The 25,225-nt window shown below is 43.9% G+C and overlaps 1 protein-coding gene across 1 annotated transcript; it reads left to right on the top strand.

Moving 5' to 3' along the window:
- The first annotated feature begins 1,071 nt into the window (after window positions 1-1,071).
- Window positions 1,072-18,988, top strand: NINJ1 (ninjurin 1). Its single transcript, XM_065074956.1, has 4 exons — window positions 1,072-1,272; window positions 9,139-9,373; window positions 13,900-14,061; window positions 16,200-18,988. Exons 1-3 carry the CDS (start codon window positions 1,201-1,203, stop codon window positions 14,052-14,054), a joined length of 462 nt encoding a protein of 153 aa, XP_064931028.1. The 5' UTR covers window positions 1,072-1,200; the 3' UTR covers window positions 14,055-14,061; window positions 16,200-18,988.
- Window positions 18,989-25,225: the final 6,237 nt, after the last annotated feature.

Raw genomic sequence — 25,225 nt, 5'->3', positions numbered from 1 at the left:
TTAAGTCTATTTTACCAAAATATCACTGTGAACTTTAAAGTCGGCTACAAGAAGTCAGTACAATGAGGTGAATATGAATTTCCATCAAACCCCACTGGAGAAACTCCAAAGGACCAAATATTCACAGAGACCCCTAAAATGTTAAGGTGGTTGTCAGAATTCCACTCTCCCATCCGCTCGGGAGCTATTGTGTGTTAGAGAGGAGTTCCCATCTGCTGTGTGCAAAAAGCTGCAGTGATCCGGTGTATATAGAGATTTTTATTTGATGCGTCACAATCCTTATCTTGGTGACACAGGAACCAGTAGCAATGCTTCTACATCATCTCTCCTTAGGCAAGGTCTAGCAAGAGGAGCAGTTTGCTGCTGGCCTTAAACGAGATTACATGGGGTCACGGAAGACATATTTTATAGTATTTATTTTTTACTCTGAATACTGTTGAATATAACCAGGGGAAGGTTTGCTTGTAACAATAACAGTTTTAAATCTCTATTTTAAATTCTTTTGCTTTGCGTCATACTTGAGGCTTACGCTACTGCCCTCTTGCCAGTTGTGTTGTTTCTGTGCAACCAGGTGTTCCTCTGATGTTCCACCACCATCAAACCTGCACGTTAATTGTTTTCATGTGTGTCGTTTGCCATGATACAGGTGGGAAAATAAGTCTAGAAGGAAGAAAAAAAAATACTATGAAACTGAAAACCTAAAATAACTTTAAAAAAAAAGGCCTTAAAATAAAACCCTAGCCTGCAACTTTAATTTTGTAGAGATAGTTTTCTAAAATGGAACATTTGCATACATTACCGGTTACCCGTACTCCCCCCCACCATAGCACAAACTATGATTCTTGGACAACATTGGAAATTCGGTCTTAAAACCAAGCTCTCTGGTCTTAAAACCAGGCCGACCGCGCGAGGCAGCCGCTCAGGTCCCCAGATGGCAGCCCAGCTGAAGAACCTTCCCCTCCAGCCGTGTTTTCGGCCGGGCCGAGGCCTCCGCCGCCGCAGGGGCCGCCCCGCTGCGCGAACCTGCCCGGCCGGGCGGGCCCTCCCCGGGGCGGGCGGGAAGGCGGCCCCGGGGCGGTGCGTGAGGGGAGGCAGGGCCGGGCTCGCCGCGCAGCTCGGCAGCCGCCGCCTCGCTGGGAACTCTCTCCTCGGCGCCTCTTCCCGCCGGGCCGGGAGCGCCCTGGGGGCAGCGGGGCCGCTATGGACTCCGGCAGCGAGACCCACGAGCTGAACGGGCTGGCGGAGGGCGCGGAGCAGGCGGCCGGAGAGCGGGTAGGGGCCGGCTGGGGGCGGCGGGGAGCGGGGCGGGAGGAGGCGGTGGGGCCTGTCAGGAGCGGGCGGGAAGCGGCGCGGCTCACAGCGGCGGCGGCACGGCCGGGGTCCCGTGTCCGACCGGGGTCCATCATCTCCGACGCGGGTCCATCATCTCCGACGCGGGTCCATCATCTCCGGCCCGGGTCCATCATCTCCGGCCCGGGTCCATCATCTCCGGCCCGGGTCCATCATCTCCGGCCCGGGTCCATGTCCGGCCCGGGCGGCTGCGGGGCAGCACGGGTGCCCTTGCGGACCCTCCCGCCGAGCCGGGGCGGGGAAGCCCCGGGCAGAGGCTGCTGCCGCGGTCCTGCAACCGGTACCGCTCCCTTACTGTTTTTCACACGTCTTGCGTTAATTCAACGCCTTTTTTTTAAAATAGAGATGGTGCTGCAAGCGTCCCGTTTTGCCTCACTTCAAAGGCAGGCAAGTGCTAATGAAGAGAAGATCCTCTGTAAGTCCTTGGCACGATGAGCCCTTGGCTCCAGCAGTCAGCCCCAGTCGTGCGGTGTCCCCACCCTGCTGGCCCCTCAGCTCACGGTCCCTTCCAGCCTGGCAGAGTTTTCCACCCAGATGACTTGGGAGAGGATGGAAAAGTTACTCAGGGGTATCTACACAGGAGATAAGTGAGCACAGAAGTAGGGAGAATTACTTAAAGAGTTGAGCCTATGTGTTTTTTCCTCCATATGGTAATCTAAATAAAATCAGGAAGATAAATACCCAGCTTTTTACTACTCCATGTAGTCAAAACATGACCAAAGATCTTCACTGGAAAGTATTTCATCCCGTGTTCTGTTTATACACAAAGGTTGTTTTCAAAGCATGACACTTGTCTGAAATGCCGGACTGGTAAAAGAGCATCTTTTATGTTTTGGAAGAGACTGAACTCTAAAAAGCAGCTCTGATTCCAACCTAAGACTCTGCCACACAGAAACACTTCTATTAAACCGCCTTCTAACGTCACTAGTAAAACTTTCTGGTTACAGACAGACTGGACTGATTGTGTAGCAGATCTTTCCTTCCTCCCTCCCTTCCTGACAAACCCTTGTAGTCATGAATACCATACCATGAAAAATAAATCTGGTTTTAATAAATCCTGGAAAGTACCTAAAGAGAGTGAAGGCTGGGATACGCACATCAAACTGGTGGCCTGAAGGGGTTTTCTTTAAGTCACTGACTTCTTAGTAATTTTCTTGTTTTATTAACAAAGAGTTGTGATTGCATCAAAGTACTGGTCATGGGAATTTTTTTTTTATCTTGGTCTGCTCCAAGAATTTTTCTGGAACTTTCCTGTTTGACTTCATCTTCAGTGGCAAGTAATCATCATTTTGTTACATCTTGCCATAGAAACTGTTCTATGTGAGTGCCATATAAAATATAGTCAGCGAGACGTACTATTATATTGTGTTATATGTATACAATAGCACTCCAGAGAACTTTAGAGACACTTTTTTCATTTTCTCACACCAAAAAAAACATTATTAGAAAGAAGTATTTGTGATATAAAACAGAGTAGGACAGTTTTCGTAAAAATCTAACTGTGAATAGGAGGTGCCTTAAAAGATCTGACCAGGTTCACAATTCACACAACAGAAGAATGCACCAATTCAACAGCCAACTAAACCTGGGGAGACCACAAATCCACAGGTGCCTGAATCTTCAGGATTGGAGTCAGAAGTGCATTAAGTGTCTGCTTTTGGGAATCCTCGCAGGCATCGCAACTGTGACAGTTCTGGTTTGCTTGCTGCCCATCCTGGCGTCTCCCCTCTCCTCAGAAGCGATTATCTTGCACATCTTCAGCACTAGACTGCTATTTTCTCTTACAGAAAAGCTGACATGAAATGCAGATTTACTTGTCTTCAAAGCATTGTAGAAGCACACGAATTAAAAAAAGACTCTTTAGGCCCCCTGTCATTCTCAATGAGTGGTCACACAGTGGTTTAATGTGGTTTATGTTAGCTCCATGATTAATTTGGATTTTTTTTAGCAGCTGTCAAGCTTTTAGAAGCAAGGAATTCCTTGCTTCTAATCCTGGGCTAGCACACCTCACTGACTAATGGGAATAATTACGCTTGGCAGAATTATCTGGCCACTTCTGCAAAGGATTTATTCATACGAATGCAGATATTAATAGTAGCTGTTTTTTCATCTCTTTGCTTTCCCTGTTCATGGCCCATATTGAAACAGCCCAGATTCCCCATGTTGTAAAACCTAGTTTAATGTTTCCAAGAAAACAGGAAATGCCAGTTGAAAGAGAGGAACTGTGGAAAAGGTGAACAAGAATTGGGTAGAAGAAAAGACCAGCTCTGGAGTAGTTGGCTTCTGCTACTATTATTAGTATTCTGCTATATTATTAGTGTTGGTGTATATATTAGTAGTATTAGTATTACTATATATTATTATTATTATTATTACTAAAGCTGTATTCAAGATTGTATATTAATTCATAAATAATTTGGGGATGCAACAGATTCTTGGCATCATAATACAAGTAACAAATTTCTAATTTGCAGGAACTTGAAATAATTTTACTGCATACAGAGTGATATGGCATATTCTAAAGCATTACTTGCATCAAATTGCATTTGGAGTGTTTGATATACTCCAAATATTGACACTATTGGTGATAAGGTTTTGTTTACTTGTATTTTGAGTAGCCACAATAAACAAATAATGCTTTATCAACACAAAATAGGCAGCTCATAGTCCAGTTTGGAGAAACAGCATTAAAAGACTAAATCACTGCAATGAGCAGTAGTAATGCAAGACAGAAGAAAAATCGTACAAGAGAAAGTTTCTACTTAAATAGCTGTACAACCAAGCTTGAGTTATTTATTTCACAAAGTTAGTCATCTGGTGTGCTGATTATTTTTAAGTCATTTAATAAGTGAAAATAGTCTAACTTGTCCTGGGACCAGTATAGGTTTAGGAAAACAGTGCTCTGCCCTGAGCTAGCATGACTGTGCTTTTCCCTTTTTTTCATATTTAGCTCTCAGGAATCACCATGGTTGCCACTTTTTGTTTCTTAATGTAGTCATACTTGCATTTTCTGTCTGTATAGGAAGTGGCTCTTTTGACTAAAAGTTTTTAAAGTTGCTAGAAAAATGATGCTGCCTATGAAACATGAACACAGGACACTGTGTGTGTGTGTGTCCCTTTGTTTTTTAATTGCCTGTAACCATCCTGTCTCAAGACGTGGTTGGGAAGCCTCACAAGCTAGTTTAGCACGTGGATGGGCAGATTTCCCCCCCACAATGAAATTTCTGCAGGGAACGTAACTGATGATTCACTCCAGACAAAGGGATTTTTCTCTCTGAGTCAGCACTAAGCTGAGCAAGTGATCTAATGTTTTATTGGGGGAAAAGAAATAACATGAGGCGGTGTACAAAGGATCTAATAATCCACTACGTAACTGATACAGCTTAAATATTTTTGTTGGAAGGATATTTCTTTTCTTCATAGATTATTTTCCCTATTTTTCTGGGTCTGCAAGATCTCTAAGACAGGGGAAGCCTGATTTCAGTGTGGCCATGTATGGCCCATTACATTTTCAGTATGTAGGTGACGGAGATGTGGACAGAGATTCCACATCTGTGGAGATTACTAAATAATTGTATAAAGTTATCAGATCAGTTCTGTAGCTGTAGGGTTGAACTTAGAAAAAAATGTAAGTAAAGTTCTGAAATTATGTTCTGTTTTAGCCTTACTTGGGTCTTAGCCATGATTGACAAAACTCAGCACCTGAGGACGTTTGCTTCAGTGCCACTTTTATTTATTTTTTTAATAAATGTAATGAATAAATCCTTTCTGTATTTCAAGGGGACGGCGGCAATGCTTGTCACTCCTTAGAGCTGGGCCTAGACCAGCACGGCGGGTCACTCTGCTCGCAGGCCGGTGCTTTGCAGTTCCAGCTGTGCTAGGCTCTCTCATGCACACGTGCTGTTTATCCTCAGACTCATTGGTGACACCAACTGAAGGGATCAGCTTGTCTGTACCAGGTAGTTTGAATACTGGAAGTGTGTAATGAGGTGTTTTGATTACACGGAGACTGAAGCAGGTTGCATGGAATATGTACTGGAGCTACTGCAGAGTGTCCAGAGGAGGCCAGGAAGTTGGTGAAGGTTTGGAGGGGAAGCCGTGTGAGGAGCGGCTGCAGTCCCTGGGTTTGTTCAGCTGGAGCAGAGCAGACTGAGGGCAGAGCTCATGGGCTGCAGGTTCCTCAGCAGGAGCAGGAGGGGCAGGCTGAGCTCTTCTCTTCTCTTCTCTGTGACAGTGACAGAGCCCAGGGAACGGCAGGAACATGTGCCAGGGGAGGGGCAGCTGGACATGAGGAAAAGGTTCTTCACCAGAGGTGCTGGACACTGAACAGGCTCCCCAGGGAGGTGTCACGGCCCCAACCTGACAGTGTTCAAGAAGAGACTGGACAACGTCCTCAGACACACAATGTGACCTGTGGGGTGTCCTGTGCAGGGACAGGAGTTGGACTTCATGATCCCTGGGGGTCCCTTCCCGCTCAGGACATTCCATGATTCTGTGGTTCTACTGTTCTCTCGCCAAGGGACACCTGCAGGAAAAAACTCACTTTACAGCTGTCCTGGAGAATCTCAACAAGTCCCACTGCCTCTCTCCGCAGCCCTGCGGTGGTGACAGCACAGTAAGTGGCGTTTGGTGCTGTGGGCTGCATGTCTTGCTACATGCTCAGAAGGTCCCTGAAACCATAAAGCCACATAACAAAGTTCCCATATAATTTCTCTTGTTACCCTGAGGTTAAGGGAACAGCTCTCCTTTCATTACCTGTCTATATATTGCTGGGTAACACGTAGTTTGGCCTTAAAAACTGCTGCCATAGTACTGACTGCACTTGTTTCAATACTTTGGGCAGTTGCCTTCAACTTCTAGAAGGCAAGGGTAATTTGCTTTTTTTTTGTTTTGGTTTTATGGTTTTCCAGCATGAGTCAGGAGGCTTCATTTCTCAATCAAGAGATGGGAAATGATTGTTTCTGGGACTTTCATGATTACATGTCCTTTTTCTTGCAGAAGGCAAGATCACAGGCTGAGAAAAAGCTCTGTACAGTAGAACCGATGTTTCAGTTCCCCATAGGCCTAGTTCCAATTCTGAACGGATCTGCTTTCAGCAGTGGTAGCTGAAAGCTTCTTAACAGAGTTCCATGCCATTTTTTAGGATCTAAATCTGGTAAATAGCTGAGCTGACATTCCCAGAATAAGAAGTTTTGCCTTAGTTTGCCTCAGCAGCACCCTGCTTTGAAAAGTCTTCTCCATTTATTGGAGTTCAGAAGTGACTCCAAACCTTTGCCTCCAGCACAGTTCCAATGCCATGGCCTGCTAGTTCCACCTGCTAGTTCCACCTGCAACTTAACCACACGGACAATTAGCAAACAGCAAGTCCTAAAAGTGCGTCAGTACGTTTCTCCAGGAAAAAGAAAATATTGTATTCTGTTGTTTGTGTAGAAACTGTCTTATGTCATGTAATCACAGAAGTAACTGCAAAGAAGATGTAGATATCGCCCAGACTATTTACTCTTTTGTATAAGAAAGAAAGGAAGAAAGGAAAGGCAGGAAGAAAGAAAGAGAGAGAAAGAAAGAGGAAGAGAGAAAGAAAGAAAGAGATAGGAAGGAAGGAAGGAAGGAAGGAAAACATGATCACATTCCTACATCAAGTGAAAACAAAAAAACTGGTGGTCATGTTTTCACTGCCATTCCCTTCCATCAGGGTTCAGAACTGCATCTCAGCTGCCCATGCAGCTTTTGCCTGTGTTACACGCTGCAGCCTCATAGACACTACAGATATGTCAAAGTCGGTATTTTTGGCAAGAAGGAGTTAATTAGCTATTAGACATAGGAAAAAACTTCCTCTATTGTGAACTTACAACAAAATAGATCATATTATTTCTGCAGTCTACTGAGAAGAGTTTAAGTTCATGCCCAGAAAATGGATTCTGCTACTACACCCGTCGTTCCCCATCTAATCGAGAGCTAAACGTTTGTGTTTGGCTTTTTACTGTACAATGGACAGTGAAAACTGTTAGTCTGGATTTTTCTACTGAGTACTGCCAGCATACATTCCATCCTGCTTTCCATAAGGAAGTGAACTCCCACACCTGGTTTAGTTCTGGTGGGTGGGATGCCAGAATCGCAGTATTTTTTCTGAAGCATCCAAATGCTATAGTGGTTTAACAGGGCAGGGGGGTGGGAAGAGGCAACTCTCCTTGGGGAGAGAAAAGGTGACAAATGTGGGACACATTCCCCAGCTAAATTGCAATTTTAGATTGTGGTATATAACCAAAACCAAATGAGCATCGAGTTCTTCCCGACTGAAGTCAGTATCTGTCTCAGCCATGTGCTTCCCGGGTGCTGGGTCTCGGTAAAGAATCCGTCTGTGTGAAGCTACAGTGACATGTTTCCTTCTCTTTGCAGAAGAAAAGTCTGCTCCTGCCCTGTGACATTTTTCTCTCAGTAAAATATTCAGACTGTGGTTGGTTACAACATGTCTGGTGAAAATAGGTCAAGTTTGGTGTTTGAATGCCCTGGGAAAACTGGCAACATTTTGCTGTATGCATCAATATCTGTCCTATTTGAAAGGATGCTTTTAAGTCTGGACAGTGGCAAACCTGGCTTTGGAGTTGGAAATTTGACAGTTATTAGTGCTGTGAAGAGGGTAATTAGAAGGCGTTTTCTGCATTTGAACTAACCTTCAAAGAGAGACTTTCCTCAGTATTTTCTGGCAAGAGGCTACACATTTGTGCAGTAAAAAGGTCTCCAAGAAGGAGGTTTAACGAAGTCAGACAGAATATTTATTACTCGTAATAAATATTACTTGTAATACTTTTGTGTATTATTTTTGAAAATGAAGTCTAGAAGTAAGAGCAGTGAGAATGAAGTTCCCAACCTGGTTAGAGACTGCAGAAAAGAGGGTTCCCTACATTTCCTTCATCTCAGAGTTTGACATCTAAGCCTGACCAAGTTACCCTAAGCTGCATCTAATTCATGGAGAAATAGGCACCCCTGGGAGATGAACTGTTGAGTTCCAAGCTGGGTCACATGAAGCATCATCAAGACAAGCTCATTTTATTCATCCCACTGGGTTAATGAGCTCTGGGTTTGCCCTGCGGTTGTTTCTTATTTTTCAGTTTGTTTGCAGGGGAATGAAAAGAAAAAAAAACCCAAACAAACACACAAACAAAAGCTGCTGATGCAAAAATGGAAAGAAAAGTTTCCTTGTAACTGGGCAGTGCTTGGTGGCAGCCACGGATCATATGATATTTAAATAGAAAAGCGGTTCCCTGGCTGGAGCGGGTCGGTGGCATGGTGGAGTAAGAGCAGCAGGGAAAGAGGTCAAGCAAAGCTCGTACAGCAGCCAACGTCCACAGAAATCCTCAAAATAGCACTCACAAGTAGCTGAGGAACTATGTGGATGTGTGATGACAGGGGGTGATTTTAATAAATGTTTGTATTTTTAAGTATGCCTTTAGGAGTAAATTAGTGGCAACCATTTGTTGTTTGCTTGATTGTTTTACAGTGGGTTTTCCCTCCCAACTTTTCTCAGTGCAAACTTTTTAGCTTTTTTACTCATTTTTTCAGAGCAGAAATGTACTGACTGTTTAGACTGATCCAATGTCCATCTGCCGTGGTCCAGGACAGCCACTATGTACTGCTCTTCTCAGAGAGAGGACAGCGGTAACAGGGACAAAGCTGCAGGTGGTCCCAGTGCCGCTGTTACTCTATCAGGACGATGGGCCAAGTCATCTCTCTCTTGCTAAACCAATTAGAAGAGATGAGAATAACCTTTTTCCCCTCTCCCAATTTTAGCGCAGAACGCCACAGTGGTTTCAAAGGAACGGGCCGATGAACATCAACCACTACGCCAACAAGAAGAGCGCAGCAGAGAGCATGTTGGACATTGCCCTGCTGATGGCCAACGCGTCCCAGCTGAAAGCCGTGATGGAGCAAGGACCTTCTTTCTCCTTCTACATCCCGCTCATCGTTCTTATCAGCCTGTCGCTCGCGCTACAAGTTTTGGTGGGAGTGCTCCTGATATTCCTTGGTATGTAGCAACAGCAAGAACCACTGACATGTACTTTCCTTATAGGATGCAACCTGTGAGATGATATATAGATTCTCCATTTCTTTTTAAAAAGCTGTTCTATTTGAAAGTCTTTACCTCAGAATCAATTAAAGTTTTCTTTTAAGACCATAGAAATATTGCAACAAAAGGAGTAAGGGCAGCTTTATGTGGAATCATCACTTTTGATCAACTTCCGCATACTCATTTGCCCAGAGTATGAATATTTTTCTTTTCAGAAGGCCCGAGGAGGAAGGAAAATTATGAAATATTGTAAAATAGGTCAGATAGGATCATGCAGTCTGCCCAGTTTCATAATACTGTTTTTGACAAGACCTCTTACTTAATCTTATGACTGAAATGTGTTTGTTCCTTATCAGTCATATAATAAGTAATATTATAAGAATATATTGTGAACATAGAACTCCAAAACAGAAGTGAGAGTTGAAACAACCATCTTCATGTTGGGGTGAAATATTGTCTTCAGTTTGTTAGTGTTTCTGCCATCAAATCAACGGTTTAATAGCAAAGGCTTGACAATAATAAAAAAACCCCATTGTTTTAAATTTAGGAAATTATTCAAAGCATCCTAAATCTCTAGGTGGGGAATGGTAGAAATGTTCTTGTTAATTTTCAAACCTGTGTTAATCTGAAATTAAAATTAAAAAACAATAGTCTAGTTGGAGCAAGATTTCACCATAGGAATATTATCCCCATACCATGGCTGCAGCCAAAAAATTTGAAACTACTTGTAAAACTGAGAACACAATCCAAGTAGCATCCTGAAGCTACAGTTAGATTATCTGGAATTCTGCTTATCACTAGGGAAACCTTTTCTACTTTCTGCCAAACAAATGTGATGCCATACCTTTGCTATACGCTAGAAATCATTTCAGGAGAATGGGTTTAAATAGGACATGTGTTAGTGGTGCTTTAGGCACATCTGGTGAGACAGCTGTAGAATTAGTTCCTTACTCGCTGCCTTCCCCACCTCCCCTTTCTGTCTTGTTTGTTGAATTACAGCCCTTCACGTTCCTAGAAGTTCAATGCAGTGTCCTTGCTGTTCCCAAAAACAGAGGTTCCACTATTCATTATTAATAGGTACAGTGCTGTGAGGCACAGGAACCAGTCCTTATCACTAAAAATTAGGTATTTTAAGTTAGTATTGCTAGATTAGTAGCATATGTATGTCCTACACCTCTGTCTTATTCCGCAAGGCATAATATTGACCTAAGTAGCTATAGAACCAGGCTCATTTCTAAAACAATGTCATCGCTATGTGAGCATGAACTACCCAAGAAAGTCCAAGTCAAACTCCACAGAGAGTGGAGCGACAGCACTCTTCTGGAAGTCTGAGTTTTCTGGTTTGACCTTAAGTCTTCAGTACTTCCCTTCTCTATCTTGACTTGCTGTGATATTTTCCCCCATGCTTTTGCAAGGCAAAATGCAAAAAGAATTCAGTGGCACTTTGCGAAGTTACTGAAAACCTGTAACATTCATTAGCAGCACCCAAAACCCTAGACCATAACTTTGGAGAGTGGATCAAAGATACCTGTGGAAATCAGAGGAAACATTTAGGTTTCGGCATCAGTTGAACCCCATTATTAGTGAAATAAATGATGCCTTCTGTAGTCGGAAAAAGCTATAGATCACTTCTTTTGCTAGTGATATATGACCATTTATTCTCATAACTTTCTTCCAGTCTTTCCTTTTAAATTAATGAGTGCTATATGACAGATCTTAAGTCAACTGTGAATGGAAAGCCTTGAAGGTGATAGCCAGAGTTCACATGTGGCATTTACTAAGTTATAGGTGCCACCTTTGTCATCTCTGTTATTCTTCAAATATTCCAGTTTGAACAACTGAAAAAACAACTTTCTGTTCAAGGAGGAAGTTCAGAGGAAACCAGGATACATAAGACGTGTAATATTGATAGGCAGCTGACATAGCATTTTTGTTTCTTACACAAGAGACAGAATGCAGCTGTCTCTGCATTTGGTGGAGTTGGGACAAGAGCAAAATCTGGGTCCTGGCCTGGAGGAGATTCCAGAAAGTTCCGTGTTTTTTGTTGGGCAATAATTTCTCAGTATTTGCTGAGATATTGCTTTTCAATGCTTGTTTCTGCCAGACATTGCCAAAGTGGATTCCATCTCTGTAATTTTTATCTTTGTCACCTTGAGAGTAAAGAGAGGACCCAACAGCCCCAACCCCAAAGTTGGGCTGAGGTGAATTTCACAGCCCACCCAGCACACGATGAGAGTAACAGGAGCCCAGTCCATACTCAGATGAAGCAGGATACAAATCACACAGGGTCACGGAACGGTTGGGGTCGGAAGGGACCTCTGCAGATCATCTAGTGCAACCCACCTGCTAGAGCAGGTACACCTAGAGTATTACGTACAAAGATATAATGGGAAGAACTTGCTTTTCACAATGCGTAGCTGGTAGTTTTGGCCTGCAGGGACAGTTCGTCTTTCTGTCCAGCCACAAAATCCTGTCTCCTCCAAGCTCTTCCAAGTCCAACCAAAAGTCTGTGCAACTATCCAGCCTCTCTTTGGAAGAAAAGCAAACAATATCTTGAAATAGTTTAAGTGGCATGAAATCATAGTAATCTAATCCCACTATAATAAAATACTTAAAGAATAACTGCTCTTAAAAACATTTTCACAAACACCCTCATTTTAAGTACTATAATCACAAAGATAGGATTACTGCAATTTTCCTCAACATTTAGAGCACTGCCTAAACTGACAAGCAATACTTGTCTCCTCTGACCCTTGTTTGGACAGTGTCACTTCTCTTTTGAGCATGATTTGTTTTAACTCACAAAACACATTAGGCCATTATTACCTTTGGTTTTTTTTTTTTAAACCAACTATCTGAAATGCTTTTCTGTTAATGATTCCATTTCTCTTATTCTGCTTCATTCACACAACAGTACCAGAGTCCTTCCAGGTACTGTTGAGATGCAAGCATCCACATAGCTCCAGATGCTTTACATGTCTGAGTTCATTTTCAGGGTTAAGTAGTGCTGAGTTTAAATTATTTCATGCCTACACAGATGTGCAGTAGCTTAAGCTTCTCAGGTAGTTTCCCCACACAATTCTGCAGTGCTTTGACAGGCCTGTGATGTTTGACTACACTGCTTTAGCAAACAGGACTTGAACGGGTGCCCAGAATTCCTTGAAACCAAAACAGCATTAGTCTTCCTAATTAGGGACACCAGGTGAACCTGGCTTTTTGTACTTCACTTTCATATGAGTGCATTTGCCACCACTTCTACTTAACTGCTTCAACAAGCGAGTCTTGGTTCTGCGGTTAAATTCTGCGGTGTTGACAGGGTCATTATGTTAAAAGCAAATAACGAAGTTTATCTTGTGCAGTAGAGTTATAAGCTACACATCTATGTACACGCCTGTCAGAACGAGCTCAAAGTTTTATCTATGTTGCTGTAAAAGCTTGTCAGGTATAAACTTTCACATGTCTTGTAGGTGCAAACACAAGCTCCAGTGATCTACACATTTAAGCACTAGGAGTCTTAATAGACAAAAACCATTCTCCAAACAAGCTCCAGAATTTATCAGCACTCATTCCACCAGCATCCAAGAAATTTAGCAGAGGGTCTGAGTTGTGGAGCTCTTACTGCAGGAGAACAGACAGACAAACGTCTTGGTTTTCCGCCTGACGTCAGGCAAGCGCCTGCAGATTCCGACTGTCCTACACAAGCGCCTGCCTTTCTCTATCATCAAGTCTATTATCAGTTCAAAGTAATTCATTAGATGTTTTCACAAGGCCTGGGATCAAAGCTGCAACTGGGTTAATACTATATCTTCCTTGTGTGTTCCTCCCTCACTCCCATTAGAAGTTCAACGAAAGAACAACTGCAAGAAACAAAAGAAAATGTTTACACAGCTGGTGCTCTCTGTATAAAGGACGGCAGCTACACTGCTCTGAAATCTTCCTCTGTTTAACAGATATAATGCCCTTGCTTTCTAAAAACAGAATCTGTGCAAAAGCAGGGAGTACAGCTGGGGAAGGGCACCCGTACAAGAAAAGAAATCCAGCGCTGATAAAGAAATTGGGCTGTCTGCAAAGAACCTGTGGCATTTTAACTGTAGGAAATGTAAATTCATTCCATCCTGTCAGAGCTTCAGGCTTCATATATTCGAGACTGCAATGATTTTTAAATGCTTGAAGTCTGCAACAAAACTAGATTTCAAGGGATCAAGAACTCATAACATTTTTAGTAATGTTTATGTATCCATTACTTCCCATGTGCATCCACAGAGATTAGATGCTAATTACCAGAAGCTAAGAGGCTTCTTGTAGTTAAACATCTTCCCCTTAGCACTTTTACTGACACTGCAGGATCCTACTTCCCTTTTAAGTATGACTGATGCAAATAGCTCAGTGGGAGGGAAATTCCTGAACTACATGAGTAATGAAGACTTTTAGTTTGGATTTTGAAATATACATGTAATTAATTTTTTTTTCCTTTCTCTTTAAAGTAAAATATGACCTTAACAACCCTGCAAAACATGTAAAGCTGAATTTCCTCAACAACCTTGCAACAGGCCTAGTATTCATTATAGTAGTTGTGAATATTTTTATCACTGCCTTTGGAGTGCAGAAGCCGGTTCCTGAGTCAGCATCCAAGCAGTAGGTACCAGGTGAGTGTGGTCTCTGTGACGGCAGCAGGCACAGCCTGCGGGGATGCAGAGCTTTAAAAACAGCCACGAGCTTATCTGTACAGTTCTAGGCTTTGCGGAGAAATGAGTTTGCTTCAGATGACTACACAAGCAGAAGCTACTGGGAACTGCTAAGTTATTACAGTGTATTTGTAAATGTGGAGTTCAAAAGTTGACGGCAAGATCTTACTTTGTCGGGAGCCCCTTGCATGTGTCACGCATAGGAAGAGTGAAGATTGTCTTTCTGGATCAGCTACTGCTTTTCCTCATTGCAGACTAAGCCAAGAAGGGAAGTACTGTTGTTTTGCTTCCTCCAGATGCCTTTCTTTTTTTATGTTTTAAGAAAGGTTTGCAGTATACTGCATCCAGTCTGTTAGGAACACTGAAGACTTTACTCAAGTAACTAGGGCTGTTAAGTCTGATATATAATAGACTTTATCCAGGTAACTAGGGCTGTTAAGTCTGATATATAATACTCCACGTGAGTGGAGCCCTTTGGTTCCTGGGCAGATAGCGCAGCTTCGCTGTCCTCCCAAGCTGCGGGGCTTTTGCTGTGTGGGACTCTCAGCCTGCAAAGACATGCACTATCACTTTACTTGATACATGATATTTGATACATTTAAAACAATATTGCTTGCTCTACCTGCATTTTAAAGTTAGTTATTTACTTATACAAAAGGATAACTGCAGGAACTGTGGGATTCAAAATGGGTTTCTTCCTAGCATCATAGCTCTGACGAACAATTTGGGAGGAGATAACCCTCAATTATAGGCTTGTAGCCACTGTAGTCCCACATCTGTGTTTGGAACAGCACTGTGTGCGCCAGCATCTCTCTGGCTTCTTATCTTCCAAATCTCAAATCCCGCTGCTGAAGGAATTACTGGACTTTCCTGCCAAGCCATGGAGTGCTGGCTGCTGCGCACATGTAACATTATTGGTTTGAGTTGACTTCTAGATGAACCCCTTTCTCCATGAAAAAGAAGACAGACAGCATTGAAACCCCTAATGTGAAGGTGTATGGTGCTACAGAAATCTGTAACAACCATGCAAACCAGACCAAAATTTATCAGGACTCTAAACAACGTGGGGGGAGCTCAGTGCAACAAATTACTAGGAAGGTGGAGATTGAATTTCATTTATTTTGGGGTGTGAGCAGCATCGTCGGCTTTAACAGAACCTTGTGGAATTCTGGCAGTGAAACAAGATAGTTTTGTTGTATTTTATGGCCGTAATCTCTACAAATAAACAAATAAATACGTAATTTTAGCAGCAAAGAGCACATAGATCATGTGAATATTATCAGAATTATAAGTAGAACGTCCATCTCAGCAGTAGCTATTGAAACAATACTGAAACACTAACTGCAAAATTGCACTGGCAAGGCCAACAGAACATGATGAAGGATTATTGGAACTTTAGCTGTCTTCACAGGAGAAAACATGCAGAATAGCCAGGAACAGAGGCAGAGACAAGAATCTGAAATAACCATCAAGAAATTCAAATAATGGGCAAGGTGACATACCAGAATCCTAACCACACCTCTTGATACAGTGAAAGAAAAGAGGGAGGAGAGGGAAGCAGTTATTGCTCATCACACTGATGTGCTGAGTGGAGAGGAGGATGAGTCAACCATCCAACCCCAGGCTTTTGTGGCTTAATTATGACTGGGATTGTGGAGTCCCTAGTTAGAAAGCTGGGTCCTCAAGGAGGAATCAGCTCACTTGTGACTTCTCTGAGACTGTTGTGAGAGCGTGAAACACAGTTCTGCCTGCTGGATGGAAATAGCTCCCACATCTATAATATGTGTCGTATACCACATATAGAGTGGCACAGCCAGAGTATTGGTTCACAGTAACATGGTTGGTATTATATCTACTGCTGATATTGGTTTAAAGCAGCCTCAATAAAGGAGAAACAGTAGCTGGTTTATGTAACCTCAGGTAGAGGCAAGACCCAAGGATGTTTAAAGGGAGAAGGGAGCGGCCCCCATTTCCTGGCTGCACCTTCGCTATTATGCGCGCTTTTCCAAAGCAAACTTAATTCCCCCTTTAAAGCGCATTTGTCGTCTACTGTAATTCCTGTATCACTAACATCTCAATGCCTTTGTTTTGTTTTTCAGAGACCTGAGGCATTCATTCTAGATGCCATTTGCACTTGAGCCAGTAACACAGTGGGGAAAAAAATTATCAAAGAAGCTGGACATATATCATCTTGCTCGACTTTCCAACAACCAACACATTTGTGTACCTAGAATTTTGCCATGTGTTAATTTTTAAGCTGTTTGGCACCCAAGGAAAGGTTGATTTTCACCCAAGGAATATCGGCATTTCCATTTCCATAGAAACAACTGTTTTTCAGAGAAGTGGCATAGGCTCATCAAACAAGGTCATATCAACTGGTGGCACTTTACAGGACTTTTGGTTTTATGGCAATGTGTTATGTCCAGCATGGTAAGAAGCGGCAGGCCTTTGGAGCTGGTGTGCTCACGTTGTCCTCTGTGTCGCTCACTTGGCACCAAACCCGCATGCTTTCCCTTTGCAGTGAGCTAAGGCAGCTGTGCCTTATTTTATTCTTTTTTATCTTTTTCTACCAGAAACCGCAATCTGTCTTGTGTCCAGTTGTGCTCACAGGTACTCCTTGTCCTGTTTCTTCATCTCTGGCCCACACTTAAAATATCCTCGCCTTTGTGCACAGACACACAAATCACCTAACTGCTAATGGTTTCTTTCTGGTGACTGCTGTACTCTGTATCCTGTGCCTTATATGTATTTCTGGAAATACTGTTAGAAGTGCTGCCTTTTCTAGGCCCAGCTGGAAAGCTGGAGGATATGGCATGAGCTTCACCTGCTAACTGGTACCTGTCAGCAAGTCAAGTCACCAGTTGAAAGAATTTTATCCCTCGGTAACTTACTTTTCCCTCTTCTCTCCCCAAGGCTGGTCGCTGCAGTTGTGTTATTCCTAGGAGTTTATAGCTAAAAGCATAACTAATTTTGTAATTTTTATTTTTAAATATATATAGAGTGATATAAGTACGTTCTAAGTTCTTACCTGCTGGCTCAGGGACTGACACTTTTTCTAAATACACTATTGCTAGTAACGGTGTGGGTTATAAAAATTTCCGCAACAAGAACATTTCAGTCATTTCATTTCCAAAGTATCCCATCTGCAATCAGAAAAAATGCCAGTTTTGTAGCTTCTGCTTACTTGTAGATGCAAATTTGTACTAGTACATTTCCTTACCATTACTTTTTTAATGCTTCGTTGTACATATTAATAGAAGTTTGACTTCCGTGTGTCTCATCTCATTTACAAGTTTTATTGATCATAATTCTCTTCAGTTATGTCTCAAGGCCCTATGATGAACCATAGCTTCATTTACGTGTTCTGTGAGAATTACTAACAGAAAACAAATCCGAAACTTGTGTGATTAGTAATGGAATAGACATTCCTTTTTATTTTTCATTCGTCTTTTGTTGCTTCATTTCCAGCTGAAATCTGGCAAGTGATGGTTTTAATTGTGCGTGTTGTACTAATTTAAACATAGCTCAGAACAAGTTCTGAAGGGAGCACTCAGGACAATTTTCCTTATTTAATTTTGCAAACCAGCAAATTGTTGAAGGACTATTCAGACACACTTGTGCTGTCGCAGTTTCGGTGTTGTGTACTGAACAGACTGGCCCAACAGCAGTGCTGAAAACCTTAAAAACCTTTATTTTGGAGAAAATAGGTGACTGTAGGCAGAGCCCTTCCAAGTGTGAAATTTGTCTGTGGCTCAACATTGGGCAGGAATTTTGATAAGATTCTTGAATGTACCACTTTGTTGACCTCTCACCTTCTTACCCACTGGAATATTTGCCCATCTGTGCATCCCATTCAGTCTGGAGTGGCTCCCTGGAGGCACCTACCTCTGCTGTACAGGACACTGTACCAAAGCTTTCTGCAATGCTTTCTCTGTGTTGTCCTCAGTACGTTACCCATTGAAAAGATAGTTACTTTTAACTTCTGTATGAATATTGGATATTTTTCATTGCCAGATTTGCGTCTTTCTAGTTTTTTAAGCAAGACATAACAACAGGAAGAAACGTGTTTCTGGCACTTAGCTAATCCTCTCACTTTTTCACTTGTCCCTGCTACTTTGAAGGCAGATGCAAACAGACGCTGGGGCTCTGCTGCTGGTTCTGGTATTTCTGTTTGGGGGGGATTTGGCCCAATTTTGAAGATAGCTTTGTGCTGGGGTGCTCCTCACTGCCACGGCATCTCCTGTGGCGCCATGGTGTTTGGCACTGACGCACCTCAAAGCACTCAGAGGGGGTCGTGGTACAGACGTGCCAGGTCTTTCCCCACTTTATTCCCCTCGTTATTGGACCATAATTTTTCAGGTCACTCAAGCGAACAAGCTGTTACAGTCGCTTTCCCCTGGGAAATACAGTCGCTGTTCTTGTCGCATCTTCACTGCTAAGCTGTGGCCCGACAGAAACTCCCATGGCTGGTGTATCGCATCTCCCAGCGGCTTGTGCAGCGAACGGGGTGCGGAGCAGCGGGGCAGGGAACGCTCCCAGGCTTGTCCGCTGCAGATTCCAATGGACTTTGCAAGACATGGGTTTGGTTGAAGACACTGGTGCCAAGAGCTGGATGTGTACATCTGCATTAAGGGGGTGAGTGCTCACTTCAAATCTGACCGAGACGGGTGCAGAACAACAACAACCCCATTGGAAACCCTCCTGCCTCCTGAGCTCCTGAAGGTGTGACCGAAGCACCACAACAGAGATACCTGCAACATCATAGAGCCTGCTCTCTTGGTTCCAGACACACAAAAACCTGATCTGCAAGCCATCCAAGTACAAGGCTGTGCTCGCATCATGTGCAACTGGATGTCTTTTTTAAAATAAAAAGTATGCTGGTTTATCACCATGCCTTTTATTGTGATTAAGTCAGATTTGCAAAACATCCTCAGACACGCAATCTGTGTTCTAAGTCTCTGAAGCCTTCAAGAATCATGTATTTTTTAGCAGGCAAAAGCATCTGCAGTTTGATGTCAAGTATAAATAATTGAACCACATGATCATTATTCTAAGTCAGGTGCTTATTTAAAATGCTAGCGAATATCTCCTAGCGGTGGCAAACAAGTGCCTGGGTTTAAATGGTTCTTTGGTTTGCTGTGCTTCTCCCAAGTTCTTGGTTGTTGACAAACATTTAGCTTAAAAAGAGGTCATCAATAATGAAGCGAGAGGAATTTTTACAGGCTGTCTCGGGAAACGGTTCAAGCCAGGTCACCCGTTTACTCCTGTTTCATAAGCTGCTGAGCAGAGTGAGAATTACACATGCTGCTCTGGTCCTTCTCATTAGTCCCTTTAGCATCAAGGACTGCCTGACTTGAAATTTTCAGTATATTTCCTGAAGCAGGTGACAACGACTGTATTTACTGAATAGGAGTTTTAAGTATTTGTCTTCTCAGCCAGGTCACTGCTGAAGCTTATTCTGCAGCTGAGTATTACATAAAGTGGGCTGAACTAGAAAGCAGCATCCTGGTTACTGCTTTCCCCTCAACTACCATTTGGAAGGTTTTGGTCACTGATTTTAATTCATTCTAACAAATCCTGTTTTTTGGCCCGTTGCACCAAGCCCTGCCAGCCACATCTTGGGCACTGGTTTGACTGGGACGCACTGCCCTGTGCTTCAGGTACCAGTGCACCAAGCTCATCTCCTTGTCCAGGGCGTGTGCGTGTGACTCCGTGTCACCCTGAAAGCCCGAATGCTCTTTTATTGTTAGAGGAAGAAGAACCACGGTAATGTTGATCATTCAGATATTCACAGAAGAGTTGTCAGAATTCAAATGTTGAGCTCTGCTTATTTTCTAGCTTACCAAAGGAGTTGCCATTTTATGTTTTATCTTGTTTGGGAAGTGCTACATGTGGTACTAATTTATGCACCACTTTCAGTTTAGTGGAAAAACAACAACAACAAAACCAAACCAACAAAACTAAACACCAACCAAACAAAACAAAAACTCCACACAAGAAACAAAAAACAAACCAACCAAACAAAACCCCAATATCAAAAGCTGATCCTTGTTCTATAATATTATTTTGTCCAATCACAAGGCAATTTGTTGCATTGAAAGAATTGGCTCTACTTACAGCAGGGCAGTGGGAACACTTAGAAGAAAACTGATGATATATTTTCCTACATACCACTCACATCTTTGATAACCTGTGCATTTAAACACACTGCTCCTTGAAAACAACTCACGTAATGTTAGAGGCAGCATAGAATCAGAGAATCATAGATTTACAGAATAGTTTGGGTTGAAGGGACCTTCAAATCCTATCCGGTGCCCCCCCTGCCATGAGCAGGGACACCTTCACCAGCTCAGGTTGCTCAGAGCCCCGTCCAGCCTGGCCTGGGATGTCTCCAGGGATGGTTCATCCACCACCTCTCTGGCCAACCTGGGCCAGGCTCTCACCATCCCCAGGGGTGACAATTCCTTCCTCATGTCCAGCCTGAATCTCCCTCCTTTAGTTTAAAACCATCACCCCTTGTCCTATCTCAACAGGCCCTCCTGAAAAGTCTGTCCCCACCTTTCTTCTTGGCCCCTTTTGAGTACGGAAAGGCTGCAATAAGGGCATATGGAAGCACCGAGCCTGAGAAGCAGCACGTTGTCCTTCTCCTCAGGTGTTTGCATACCAGAAAAAGCCACATTGCTGCCAAATGACCGTGTTTTGCTTCTAAAGAAATTATTTGCAGGTGATGTACATAAGCATAACATCCAGCTGTGGGAGGTGGAGCTGCCCGCCTTTTCACGGCCACCCCACAAACCCTACACTTCCATCATGAAATTAAAATAAATAAACCAAGAGCTACCCAGCACTCCCAGCAGTTTTGCTGTGCTGTCTGTGGGGAAATGACTTAGCAGAGCAGAAGTAGTACCGTTTAGCTCTTAAAACAACACATTTGGTGCTATCACTATTAAACAAATATCCAGGAACGGATGCTGCAGTGGAGCGGTGTAGATACCACATTTCCCTTAGAATGAGTCGGGAAACCACTGGTACCTCAGATATCCCCAGATGACAGCTATTTGTTAACTACGTTTCTAGTAGAAACACACACGGCTAACATCACTTAAATAGGCACAAATGTAATGAGCCTGAGGTGAACATCACGCATTGTAAAGCACCACACCCGTACATTCAGATGCCGATTTTGCCCCAGGGAACTAGCCCAGAAGACAGCTCTGTATCTTGGAAGAAATCTCCCGCAGCGATGGGAAATGGCATGATACTCTCCTTTAGGAAATACATTTCGGTACATAATTTTCATTGTCGAACTTTTCACCTACAACAGTGCAAGGCACAATGGTCAGAAGTCTTGAAAAATAGGCAGACTCCATCTCAAGACTACTATGAAGCTTGAGCCAACTACCCACTTGGAAGCAAGCCAAAGAGAAGGAAGTTTGCTCAGCCCCGCATTCCCACCATCTCAGAAAGCCACGTGTCCGAGGAACAGGTTCTCCTCCTCCCCTGGAAAAAGGAGAGATCGTTGCTTTATAGATGAAATATTTAAGGAGCAGAGGAAGAGCCCATTGACCCTGGTGTCATGTAGGGGTCTTGCTGTGGCCCTTTCATGGTCGCAGTTGATCAGCAAGGCTGGACTGGAGTCAAAAGCTAAGACAAGACATTACTAGAGCAAGAAATAAATTAAAACACGAAAGCATTTGAGGAAGAGATAAGTAACTGCATGGCCACAGCAGGCTCTTTGAGCGAATTTGTTGTCAGAGCCAGGTTAAGTCCAGCCGCTGCAGGGTGACGTGTCAGCTGTCCCCAGGGTTTTACCCTCTCCCCACTACCATTTATTCACACCCTGACATTTGGACACATTTGGCAGCGGTGGGAGGGCAGGGCAGGGCCATGTCTAATGGCAACGGGTGCATATGGCACTAAGGGACGTGGTTTAGAGGTGGACTTGGCAGTGTTGGCTTTATGGTTGGAGCTGATGATCTTAAAGGCCTTCTCTAACGAAAATGATTCAACGATTCTCTGAAACACTCACACTGTTGGCAGGAGCCTCTTGGCTGTGTCGGTGAGCAGACACCGGCTGTGCGAGGTACAGAAACAGACACAGCAGAAACACTGACGAGAAAAGATGTGGTGTTTAAAGGCTGCTTGTTTGCAAGGAGGAATTTCACATTTTCACACAGATTCAATTCTTGATTCTGTATTAAATACACTGGGTCCTGCTGTTCTAATGGCCCTTGGCTGTGACATTGGGAGTGTTACCTACGTGTCATTGTGGGATACGTTGTGATAAATAGCGGAAGACACAGACTATGATCTTTTCAAGAATAATATCTAATCAGTTATTATCCAACCTCCTAACAGGGTGGTGACAATAAAAACTTACCTTCCCTGCTATTGGATACAATGGATTATTTTGAACTCACTTTCATCCTCTGCAGTTTGGTGAAGCTGTTTTCATGGTTATTTTGCCCTCCTTGGAGTATTTCATAATGTCCCAAGGAGCGTGCCACAGCTGGGAAGAGACACTTTCCAACGCTGGCTCATCGGGCCAGTTGGGCTTTGTCAGAAATGGAGACAACAAAAACTGGTTCCTTTTTCTTCCAGCCTCCTTTATGATGCTTTCCACCCCTCCTGTTTTCCAGCCCTCCAGCTCAGAGGGAGCCCCAACTCCCTTTTTACCGTCCAGATTTTAATTAGTCAGGGGGCGAGTGGTAAATCTGGTGCCATGGTACGAAGAGCCACACCAGGACTCCTGAAGCATTGCCAGCCATTTTCACTGGTGCCAAAAATATTTGAGAATAAATCGATTTCATCACCACCCAACATTACCCCAGTTTTCTGGCATTGAGGATGGAAATAATTTAAGCCGTTGGAAAGGCCTTATGTTTCATGCTTGCGTTGGACTCGTGGAAGCCGTGGAGGGGGACGGCTGTGTGTCCTTACCCTTTTTTTCTGTGTCAGAATATATGATTCATCAGGCATGCCAGGGAGAGCATCGTTTGGGAGAGAAGTGACTGTATTTCCCCCAGGCCTCTCCATCACTCGTGGAGATTCGAATTCTGGGAACGTGACTTAACAAAACTGAACTGTATGGAGCGCGCTGAACGGGGCAGCGTGAGAGCAAACCACAATGGGCCCTTGTTGGTCAGTGCTCTTCATGCTCTCTAAAAGCTCTTGTTTCTCCGTGCTGATAAAAAAACAGGTTTGAAGCCCTGCACCCCACAGCTGCCCTGGCTGGCGTCATCACAACATCTCGAAGGGACCGTGGTTATCAAATAGAGATGCTGTCACCTTTAAACCTGATGTCACTGTTACTGTTTTGCTTAATTTGCCTGTTGCCTTCACTTGCACGGAGAGGGTGTGATGAACAGCGAGTCAGGACCAGCCTAGACTCATCCAGGGCTGAATTTCATCCAGAGCTGAATGAGGAATTTCTTTCCTACTTGTTTGTTTTCTTGACGACTCTGTGCTAGTCAAGACAAGTTTCACCTGTGCCCCACAGTGCAACTCATTCATAGAAAACTGCTATCTGAATTATTATTAATAATAATTATTATTTTTCTGCTATCACTTTACATGTTATATAATAACTGGACTTTGAATTTGGATCCTACCTGCCATAAACTGTCTTCCACCTCCCAGCAGGATGGAGTTCTTCCAGAACTGCGAGAATCATCGAACATCCTGAGTGGGAAGGGACCCCCAAGGATGATGGAGTCCAACTGCTGTCCCTGCACAGGACACCCCACAGGTCACTCCGTGTGTCTGAGGACGTTGTCCAGTCTCTTGTGAACACTGTCAGGCTGGGGCCATGACACCTCCCTGGGGAGCCTGTTCAGTGTCCAGCACCTCTGGTGAAGAACCTTTTCATGTTTAACCTAGGGGAAGCATCAGTGATAACTCAGGGTGCCAGCTCAGTGTGAAGGACCAGCCTCCGACAGCCCCAGCTGCACTTGCTGTGGAACTGTAGACCAGCATAAAACTGAAGCAAAGCAGGCCTGGGGTGGTGTGTGATTTACAGGTGGGAGAACAAGCTCCTGTACTTGCCTTATAAGCCCTCCTGGTGAGAGATTCAGGGGCAGGTCCAGCCCCATGTTCACAGCAATGGGACAACAACGTCCCCTCTGCAGGACGCTCAGTCCCCCAGAACTCAGCCAGCTCACGTTGGGTGCAAGGCAGAGAGGAAAAGCCACCGGGAGCACATGAAGGTGCCTGTTTGGAATCTGTAGCACACCGAGAAGCAGCCGGCACAGCCACTGAGTGCCAGTGCTCAGCTGATGGGCTCAATTTTGCGCTTGGAAGTAGTGATGAACTCCGGGTTTCCCTCTCCTGGTGTGCAGGAAGAAGCGAGAGCAGAGCTACGGCTGCTCACTCCCGGTCACTGCAGCACGGGCCCATCTCCCTGGTGCCACCCCGTGTCCCCGTGTCCCCCGCAGCAGGGCCGGGCAGCTCCTGCGGCACCAGCTCAGCTCAGAGCAGCCTTCGGGGCTGACACCTGGCAATTTTCAAATTGTGTTGTCCTCCCAGGTGAGGGCAAGCCCCAAGCTGGAACTGGTAGGATGGAGAGCACAGATTTATTTTTTGCCTCTTCTCTGGAATCCACTTTGTGCTTAGGAAACTTCTTAATTAATCTTTACTTGAAGTGAAAGCCCAGGCAAGGGGAAGGTCACGCCAGGACACAGGAGGGGTGGGAGTGGGACAGAGGACCAGCGTAACAGCCTCTTCCAAAGATTTCTAGCGTGCTTCTCAGCCCCGGCGAGATTTGGAAATCTGTCTAAGTGGGTAGCTTTTTTCCTCCACAGAGAGATGAGTTACAACTTAGCTGTCCACAACCATTATGGATCAGGAATATTTCAGAGGCACAGTCATGCTATTTTCAACCTCTGCTAGGAGATTTAAAAATAATTAGCCCAGTGCAGACAGTGGAAAATAATCTTAGATCTCTCCCTTTCTGTTACTGCAAGAGCTGTGGCATTTGGCAGGGGCATCCTGGGTGTGAGCATCCTCTGGACAGGGGCTTGGGTGCTGCCAAAGCCCAGGGTTCCTAAAATCTGGGCTTAAAAGAAAAGGAAGAAAAAACTCACCCGAGTGCGATGAAATATTTTGCTGCTGAAAAGAGCAGACTTGA

The sequence above is a fragment of the Columba livia genome, chromosome 10 (genome assembly GCF_036013475.1).
Source record: "Columba livia isolate bColLiv1 breed racing homer chromosome 10, bColLiv1.pat.W.v2, whole genome shotgun sequence".
Classification (NCBI taxonomy): Eukaryota; Metazoa; Chordata; class Aves; order Columbiformes; family Columbidae; genus Columba; species Columba livia.
This window is presented reverse-complemented; position numbering and strand designations above follow the sequence as displayed.